General features: G+C 48.4%; 1 protein-coding gene across 4 annotated transcripts in view; it reads right to left on the bottom strand.

Moving 5' to 3' along the window:
* Window positions 1-10,516, bottom strand: part of LOC311152630 (uncharacterized protein) — a gene marked incomplete at its 5' end in the record, with an annotated part of 279,380 nt that extends 268,864 nt beyond the window's left edge. For all 4 annotated transcript variants that reach the window (XM_084203877.1, XM_084203875.1, XM_084203876.1 and 1 more), the window contains one exon: window positions 10,272-10,516. In XM_084203877.1, coding sequence (XP_084060003.1) covers window positions 10,272-10,343 — 72 coding nt within the window. The remainder of the gene's footprint in view (window positions 1-10,271) is intronic.

Raw genomic sequence — 10,516 nt, forward strand, 5'->3', positions numbered from 1 at the left:
CCAACCTTTGTTGAATAGCAGCAGGACTGGACAGACAATTGCTTTGTGCTCTGGAGTTGGTTTGTCATAGCAACACTGCTGGAGGGTTCACTAGGAGCTTGTTTTCACAAAACATGGCATCTCCAGGATTTCAGAGTGATAGATCATCATTACCATCACAGTCATCATGACATTCTATTACTCATTAAAAAAAAAAAACAAAAAAACAACCTCAATGTTGCTCAGCAATTTTCTCTGAACTGAATCTCTGATGTGCAAAACCTTGATGAAAAGGGAAAGAGAAATCGCAGGTGCAATACGGCCATACTCTGAGGGGAAATTGTTACAGGGAAGAGAGAAGCAGGCTGCATTCACAGACCCCGTAAAGCTCAGGGCCAAAGCTCCCACAGACACCACTCAAATTAAGCTCCATGGGACAGCAGCAGTGGAGGCTGGCTTTGCTCAGCTCCCCAATGCCTCAAAGGACAGAGAGGTTTAAATAACTTCCCTTTGCAGAACAGAAAAAGGTGAGCAGCTGCCCTTCAGACGTGTGGGAGGCAGCTCCAGGTAAAGGTCCAGGTCTGTGTGCCCCCCTCCACAACAGGCACAGCCAGAAGCAGGCTGACAGGTGCACAGAATGCCAAACTAAGTTTAGTTGCAGCAAAGGCTGTGTCAGGTCACATGATGGATAACCAGAGCTTTCTTCCACCCCCAGCTCCACTCTTGGAGATGCCAAGGTTGGCCCCTCACCTCTGCACTGAATCATCAGCGATCAGGTGTTTTTAATAGTACCACTGCAAAGGGTTTGTCAAGTGATGAAGGGCTTCATCAAGGGAGCAGCAACAGCTTAGTTCAAAGAGGAGTGCCAAGAGCAGCGTTAGTCTGGGGGATGAGAGGTCATCGCTCATTAGCCCATGCTGAGTATGTAATTAAGTAATTCCATGCTATAAAAACAGAGCACCAATTGATTTTCTGCAATGCCTGCACCTTGTACCAAATCTCACCACCACCACCTCCAAAACCTGTCACACAAAGCGCTTTGATATAGATTTCATACACATTTGCTTTACTAAATATAGACTCCCTTCTTCGAGCTGAACAAACAGAAGGGGAACTGGCAGCAACTGGAGCCAAAAGGAGTTTCGCGGAGGTAATTTTACTTTTATATATTTATACCCAACTCCTCTGGCTCCCTGCTTGCTCTGACTTACCCACCTGTCATTTTGAGAACCGTAAGGCTTCACCCTTTGTCATTTCAGTGTCACAGAAACTTAAGATCACCTGTTCTTCTCACCCTCTTTTTAAAAATCAATAATTTTCTCTAATTGCATCCTTACAATAAAAAACTTAAAAATCAAGTTTCTTGTTTGGGGCTTTTGCTTGCTTCAGCCAGTGATCCATTGGGATGATGAATATAAAGCCAAGGTTTGCTGAATATGAAATTCCCCCTCTAATGGTGAAGTGACACACATAACAGCTTACTATTCCTGTAACAGGAACGGGATGAGTGCTCAAATGGCAGCAATCTGGGCTCCTGCTCCAAAGACCTTCCTAAGCCATGCTGACTGCATGCAAACAAATACACATGAAATCTGTCAGCTCAAAACAGGCCACTGTGAAACTTTCAGCCTCAAATTTGCACATTGCTTATGCAAGGCTTGCACCCAGCAGGTAGAAAGTCTATTATCCACTGCTTTCAGCACTCTCTGACCCCTGGGAACAGCCTGTTCTTGCTCTCAGTAAAGCCTGAAGAAGGTTGTGCTGACACTCGCTCGGCATGGGGGGTAAAAATAGGACTGCAATGGCATTTTTTCATCAATTATTGTCATCTGACAAATCATGTGTGCTCTTGGTCCCTGATAAAGAACCACAGTCAGAAAAATTCAAGCCAGACTCAGGAATGTCAGCTCTACATTCTGGTATGTCCCAATAGTGTCCATACCAAAAAAAAAAAAAAGCTTTAAACTGTTTGGAACATGCTCCTTGTCAAATACCAGCCAGCCAGGAGAGAGCAGAAAATGCACACACCAAGACAACAAAGAGCCCAGCAGGGATGCCAGGTAGAGCATTTCCAGTGCAAGCCTCCAACTGCGACAGAAATAGCCTCATTAAAGGGCAGGTTCAGATACAAGGAGCTATTTATAGGCCATCTAAGACTAAATTATTAGTGACACGCTCCGGATCTAAAAATTCCCAGAGTTTACAGTGTTACAGGAGCTGTACGTGCAGCATGTGATGCCCCTGAGTGCAAGCCCACGGGCTCTGGCTCCAGTGCCCCGACCAGCTGCTGCTCCCGGCAGGAACTAAAACTGTCCTGAACCGAGGCCAGGCTATTCACATCCAGCCCCAGCAAGTCCGAGTTCTCCAGTTCCCAGAAAGCTCCTGGAAGCCGCCACGAGAGGAGAGCTGCCCTGCTGGCCAAGCCCTGCCAGCTCCCGCCACCCACGCCGGGCACGGATCAGAGGGAAGGGCGGCCTCCATCACCCGGTGCCGCTGGAGCCCGGCGCGCATTCTCGGGCCCAGCAGCAGCTGGGGGCCACGGGTCACTGACTGCTGGCGGCCATCCCACAGCCAGAGGAGGGGGAGAGCCAGATTTTAGGAAGATAGAACTAACAAACAGAAACGTCTCTGAGCACACTCGCAGAGCCCACAAAGGAGACTTCAGAAGGGCTCTGCTCGTGGGATCTGAGAGCGGCTACTGGCTTAGATCACGTACCAAGCACTCCACAATTAATCGCAAAGTTTATTTTTTCCCCTCAGAGTCGCATGTGTGGGAGTGCCTTCGGGGAGAGGGGGCGGTTGTGCTGTTTTTAACCCAAACAATTTAGGTACAAGCTATTTGTGATGGTACGGAGGAGCTGTAAAACACTAACTGCCCTCGGCTTGCTATTTTCTGAATATACACATATAGATACATAAATAATCTAGAATTACTTTTCTTTCTTTTTTTCCCCTTAAGAAAAACAGGAACCACAACATTCAGAAACAGTGCAGAAGATGAATGAGGTCTGGGCACCCTCCATCTTTTCAGAGGTAAGCTCATAAAACAACATTTCACCCTCTGACCTAACATAAACGACAAGGGTATTTACAGCACCGTGTCACCCGTGCGAACCCAGCCAGTCTGAATGCTTGAGATGCATTCCCATCCATCAGATGCCTGTAAGCATCCCATGAGCTTCAAATTCTCTAACAGAGCTTACAACACATGCCAGCACCTCTCACAACTCTTGGAAGGCTGACAGGACTTTTGGTTGCACACCATCTCCTCACCAGAATCCGTGCCTCATGCACATGCCCCACGCTACTTGTGGCCAAGTCTGCTTTCTGCCCCAGAAACACCACCTTCAAATACCCTTATCATCAAATACCCAGATCATCTTAACAAACACAGCAAGGGATGCATTTCATGAAGCTTCTCACCTGCTTTCAGCAAGCACGGCCTGAATGCTGAAAGCAACACACGAGTTGTGGGGACGTGCCTTGTCTCTAAGTGGTCAAAGCAGCACTCAGAGAGAACCCCCGGGACAGAGAGGCCAGCACTTCCACCTCCTGCAGCTGCACCTCCACTGCACCAGCAGAACCCAACCCAAAGGGTTCATGTGCAAACACCCAACAGGGTGCGCAGGAGGATGCTGCTGAACCAATCCTTGCTGCACTAACAAAGATTCCTTTAGTGTAGGAAGTCTGAACTGCCCCATGATGTACTGTGCTCCTACTTCTCCTTTAGGATCAGTCAAGTTCTTTTGGTCCCCTCTTAAGAAGAAGTTTCATCAGACTGTTTCAGCCCAACACACACTAGCAAAGCTCCAGCTATCTGAGCATCAACAATGGATGTGGGAGACAACCTGCTTTTCCTACTCAAGTTCATCAATCTCCAGTGGGTAATGAACAACCATTCCTAGCTCACACTCCCCTCTCCTTTCCCTAAATGCTTTCATTTTTTGAATACAGTTACATCTTGAAGTCTGCATCCTGCTGGATGCCACAGTTGTTTCTGTGTTCCCAGCTGACTCACCATCCCAGTAAGGACAACCAGGCCCTTCAGAAACAAGGATAAAAGGGAAAGGAGGGACAGAACAGAACATATTGTGTTTTCCCCACTCCGTTAGTCAATTCCTTATTAACACTCAGCCGGAAGGATTCTACAACCCATTTCCCAGGCAGTGTTTGTAGACAGAGAACAACCCCTTGTAGTTTCCATAGCCCTCTACAAAAACAACTTGGCAATAAATACTCAATAATAGGCCATCAATACTAGCACAGTATATGTTCGTTGAACAGTAGGACTGCAAAAAGCCCTACAGTAACTTGACAAAGGTCTCCACCACCACAGGCAACAAAGCTACAGACATGAAGAGCAACAGGCTGTGTTTCCAGCAGACACGGGCAGTGACCAGCATGGAAAAGCTCACCAACTGTTTTGAGGCTTTTGGACAGCATGGGCATTTTTGCATGTTTGCCAGCTTTTTATTTACTCAGAAGAAGCACAACTCCTTCAATATTTAACAGCTCAATCAGCAAAACCTCTAGGGCAGGAGGTGGGCGGCCACTGCTTTTTGCCAAAGCAACCTGTGCTACTTTTGCTCCCTCTCCCACCCCAGCGCACCCCACCCAGAAGCAGAGGCTGCGGCCTCACTACACCTCCCACAACAGGGCGGGCAGCCTCTCCCTACAGGACAGGGTGAGCAGCTCTCACCCTACACGACTCGGCCAGCAGGCCCCTCCACCACAACCTGATGGCAGACAGCCCCATTCCACACAAAAAAAAAAAAAAAAGATAGGATGCCCCCTGCCCACACAATAAATGGCAGACAGGGCCCCCCGCACAAAATGGCGGGCAGCCCCTTTGCCCCCCACACAAAATGGCGGGCAGACTCTCCTGCCCCCACACAAAATGGCGGGCAGCCCTTTTGCCCCCACACACACAAAATGGCGGGCAGCCCCTCCAGCCCCCCGCACAAAATGGCGGGCAGCCCCTCCCCACAAAAAAAAAAGGCGGGAAGCCCCTGAGGCAAGGGGCATCCCCAAATGGGAATTGTTTGGTCCATAAAGTACAAAAAATCTGAATATCAATAGCCAAAAGTAAACCTTCAATAACTTCATCAACTATAAATCTTGAGAGAGAGAAAAACACCAGCGAAAAAGGAAAAGAGGGGGTAAACAGGGAAAAAAATGCGAGGGGGAAAATAATTTTTGAGGGGAAAAAATAATTTCTGAGGGGAAAAAATAATTTCTGAGGGGAAAAAATAATTTCTGAGGGGAAAAAATAATTTCTGAGGGGAAAAGGAAAACAGATTTTAAAAAGAAAAAAAAGGGGGGAAAAAAGAAAAAATAGAAGAACCAAAAAAATAATATAAAAAGGGGGAAAAAAAACCTAAAGAAATTTTAAAAAATTAAAAATAGAAAACCACCCACGCAAAAAAACAAAAGGGAAAATAACCAACCAACTCAACAATCAAACCCTCTACTCTTCCCTGAGGGCAGAACACCTGCCAACAAACTCCACATCCCTCACGCAGAAACAAAGCAGAACTGACACAAAAATCAGCCCCGAATTACAACCCTCACTTCAACCTGCTCCCTCCGCACTCCTACCAAAAATAAACATTAAAAACAAACCACTAAAAACCGGAGCAAGCCCCTACCTGTGCATCCCAGAGGGAGCCGTGCGGCCCGGCGGAGGCGGCGCCGGCTTCTGGAACCTTCCGGCGGGAAGGCGCTGCCCGAGGAGCGGCAGCCGCCCCAGCGCACGGAGCCCTTCCGAAAACTTCCCGAACCTGCCCGGCCCTTCCATGGCTCCTCTTATCAGCTCCGCAGGGAGTCACGGTGATGGCAGCACCTGCTCGGCTCCCCGTCCCAGCGGGGCTGCTCCGCACGGGCAGTGCCGCAGCTGGAGCTGTTTGCCGGATTAACTCCGTCTGCAATCCCGCCCGCAAGCTGCTGTTCTTCCTCCCTTTTTTATTTTGCTTTTCCGCGTTTTTTCAGCAAAACCCGCAGAAGGGCGAACTGGAATACGGATTGAAAACTTTTAATTCTTTCCTTCCTTTCCGTAAGGGGGTTTCCATGGAAGTGGTAAATCTAAGTTGGGGTAGTTTACAACTACTCGGTGCCGGGTTTTGCAGCCCAAGCAACACCGCAGCGCGCTAATTGTTGTGTGCTGTCACAACGCACCGAGTCATTTGCGCCCTTTTTCCTACATTAGGCCACATCCATTATGCAGCAGGTTGATTATGGTTTATATTTCGTCATTTCAGTTCAGCGGGAAGACAATTTCTAGCAGCCTTTTCCCTTGGATGGGGCAGGCAGGGATGGGTGGAATAGGAATGTTCTGTTTGATGGATGTTGGCTTTACTAAGCAAGCGCTTCACTAGGCTGATTTTTCAAGGCATTCTAGTTCCCAGCAAATTACTTCTAATTCCTTAGCGTGGCAGAAGGTAAAATAAAAAAACGAGCTTAAATCAAATTGAAGTTCAAAGGAACCTTGAAAACGTGGATTTCAAACAAAGGAAATTTTTGAAATTATGGAACTGGAATCAGCACCAGCAGAGATGTGGAGGTGAACAACATGCTGTCCAAAGCAAAGAGGCTGGGAGAGGCACTGGCCTAAATCACCCATGAAAGAGAAGCTTAAAATATCCTCAAGTCTTGCCAAGTGTTGGTAGGGGACAAAGTACATCCCGCAGTAGGGAAAAACCTGGGCAGTGGATTAGAAAAGGCAGGAGCAAAGCACAACAGTAGCAGATGAACAGTCATTGTGGTGTCAACAGCCTCTAGGACTGCAGTAGGATACAAGCTTGCAGGGGGGAAAAAAAAAAAAGTATCAAAGAAAGTATAAAAGAAGCAAAATTCAGCAGAGGTACAGAGAAACTCCTTGACAAAAGGAAACAAAAACAGGAAAAGTGGTTCCTGCAGTCCCACACCAATTGAGGAAGAGATTTTTATCCAGCTCTAGGAGCAGATTTCATCCTGTCTAACACACATCTATTAGGAGTTCATATAAGCTGACAGGCTGGAAAACTGTAGGATTTGAGATGAACTGGGTGGATTCACAACACAGGGCCCTTTTGCCACACGAACATTCCTGGAGAAGCAGAATGCCAGGAGCTCTGTTCTGCATCTTCCCACATGCACTCCAGCACTCTCCCTCTGGACACCAGGGTGCTCACTCTCCAGTTTTAGTTCTTAGTTCAAACCCCAAGTTTGGAATCCCCAAAATATCCACCTCCTTTCAGATTGACAAATACACCACACCCTATTTCAGGGAGGGGAAAGAAAGGGAGAAAAAAAAGGGGGGAAAAAAAGGAAAAAAAAACAAAGCTGGAAGAAGAAGAGGAGGACATCCAGGCAGACAGATGTCATACCAAAAGAAAATTAGACAAATAAAGGGATATAAGGGGGGATCAATAAAGCATGACTGCAGGACAATTACCATGTACATTGCCCCATGATAAGGAACTTTACCAGAGATCAGTTAAATGACTCTGGAAGACACTCCTGCACGCCTTCTTTCCATATCAGATAATGGATTAGGATCATTGATTTATTCCTGCATGCTCAGAAGCGCAGTGGGAAAGCAGTACCCGCAGTGGGAAAGCAGTACCCGAGTGCTACCACATTCCCATGCAAGACGCTATTTGGTTTGCAAATTTTATTCAAGTGAGTGTATTTTTTATTGTGAGAAGTGTTTAAATTTCTTTTTTGACAAGTGCAACATTGACAAGCAAAAGGAAAAACAGTGGAAATAATTCACTTGCCTACTGCTAAGAGAAACAACCTCCATCCTATTCCAAATACAAGGGTCTCCATTGTGTCATTTACAACAGCTTGGTCTTTTATATGGTACACTCTTGAACAAGATTTATATCACAAATGTCATTGGTATCTTGACTGCAGTACCTTAAGCCCAATTTTAATGTAACCACACAGGTGTTTCAGGTAAAATGCAGTTCTTGCTAAAACAGGTTCTCAGACACAAACATCATCCTCAGTTCTGCAAGTGCCCTCAATATATATTTCAATACAAAGGGCTTATTTAAAGATGTCTTAGATGGACTGAGAGACACGGTAAAAACTTCACAAATACCAATTTGTTTCAAGCAGCTTCTTCAGTGAGTCTTGCTCTCAGGCTGCAAGCCAGGACTAACCTCAAGGATCTCCCAAAGGTACCCATGTAACGGGAAATCAGCACGTTGCCAATATCCATTTCCATTCAGCATTATCACAACAAGTGCAATGTGATAACAAAAGTCAGTACAACAGCTTCAGACAGACATGTTCACTTCCCTTCTGTTTGTACTCTTCTCCCCTCCTAAGGATGCAAGAAACGCTTGGTAAAGTGGGAGGGTGGTAGTGATTTATAGGAAAACAGATTGACTTCTGCCAGTGCTGTGTTCTTTACCTTGGTCTGAAGCAGCTTTGGGAATTTATTCACGGAGTTTCCCACTCCTGTGAAGGTCACCCAATAAGCTGTGTGTATGATGTCTTATTGAAGGGCAGCAAAAATTTAAATAAAGAAGTAAATAAATGAACACCAGGCTCTACCCCAGCCGTAGTTCAGAGAAACATGAGCGATGAGTCATTCGTTTTTAAATGCAATTAAAAATAATTCTAAACACAGAGTGGACAAAATGCAGAGGAAGACAGTAAAACAACCACAGTAGTCAATTTTATAATGAGTAATTCCTGCCCACTAGTTCAGGATGCTCGTTTCTTCCTCATGCAAAATGAATAACCCCGTGAGAGGCCAATTCAGACGCTCCGGAGAACGCAGCAGTCTGGGTTTGCTGCTGGATGTGCAGCCATAAATAATTGGTAACCTTGTGTTCCCCAGCTGCTGGGGTAAAAACCAAAGGTCTGAAACAAGGAGGACCATAGAAAAGGAGTTGTCTCCAAAGGACCTGGTCACTGCTTGGAAGGATGCTGCTTACCTGGTCTCAGTCAGCACACAGACTAAGTTAGAGGCAAAGAGAAGCCAGTTTCAATGAGGATCCCCCCCAGTGCTTGGGGTCCTCATCCCCAACTCTTTCCTCCCCTACCTGGAGCTTCTTTTCCATCCTCAGCGCTTCTCACCTATCCTGCTGATCACACCCACTACAGGTTGCAATAAACTGGAGCGATCCTCGCTGGTCATTCACCCTCCAAAAACCAAGCTTTAGTACTAAAGCCACTTTTTCTTCTGATTTGCAGCAGGGAACGGAACAGGAAGTGCCAAAATGCTCGGGTCGAGGGGGCAGCTGTTCTTGTGCCATTTGCAGCCGGAGTCATCAGTACACCCACACAAAGGCCTTTTTGCTGCAGCTGCCCAGCCCAAACTTCCGGCTTGTAAGGGGACAGACAAGTTTAAATATTCCCCAAACTCTCAGATGTCTGTCCCAACTCCAGACTCCTGAGATTTCCTCATCAACACTACCACCAGTGAAAATGGGAGGGGAAAAAAAAAAAAAGGGTAGGGTAGGATAGGATTTCTTTTTGGATTTATGTTTGAGTACATACATACTACACTAATCTGATTAGGCACTGGGAATCCTCCTCTACAACAGCTTTTCCTTTATTGACCTTATTTTCTTTATTAATAACCGCCGTAGCATTACAGCCTTAGCAGGAACACGCAAACTGAACACGGGCACCGCGTGCCTCCCTTCCTGCCTCTCCCATTTCCATGGGGCTCACGGAACGAACCCCGCAGACACCCAGCAGCAGCTCGGCCCCACCGAACCAGCCGGGCCAAGTACACCGAGCAACTCCAGCGACCAACTTCCCCATTCCAAATGTAAATTAATGCAGCAGCCGCCGCTAAGAGCGGAGCTCCCGCCTTGCGCGGGGAGAGATGCGAGCGGAAAAGCGTTGCGTGCAGCAGGAGCGGGAGCAGCCTCTCGGAAGCTGCAGCATTACGTTAATTAAGATTTTATTCATGCCTCCGGATCCGCGCTACCACGGCGGTGCTGCAGCACGACACGCACCGCGCTGCACCACTGTGAAGTTACACACGCGTGCCTGCGCTCCCCTCTGCGTGTGACGGCGCGGGCACACCTGCGCAGGTGCCGCCCGCGATGGTTTCGGGATAGGGATGGCATTCGTGGTTTTGTTATGGAAGCGGGTTTTTTATTGAACAGAACAGAAACCATCCCCTGCTGCACCATCCACCTGCCCACCTCCAAACTGCCGATGCACTTGCGGGCCGCTCGCATCCCTGCCTCCCGCGCCCCTCCGCATCCCGCGGGCTCCGTCCCCCCCTTCCCCGCTCCGCTCGGGGACTCGCCCCCCGCCCCTGCCCGCCGGGGAGCACCCACCTGGCGAAGGCGAGGCGGGCCGGCGGGGGGCGAGGGGCCGCCTCCCGGCGCGGGGGGCGCGGGCGAAGCCATCTTCGGCTCCTTCCCGCCGCCGCCCGCCTCCTCTCAGCCCCCCGCGGCCGCCACCATGCCGGGGACCCGCGGGTGACCTTCGCGGCCGCTGCGGCGCGGGCCGGTGCGTGGGTGGGGGCGCGGGGGGTGCGGGAGGCAGCGGCCGCGCTGCCGAGGGATGAGCTCACGGACAC

Source organism: Fringilla coelebs, assembly GCF_963513975.1.
Source record: "Fringilla coelebs genome assembly, chromosome: 4".
NCBI classification, from domain to species: domain Eukaryota; kingdom Metazoa; phylum Chordata; class Aves; order Passeriformes; family Fringillidae; genus Fringilla; species Fringilla coelebs.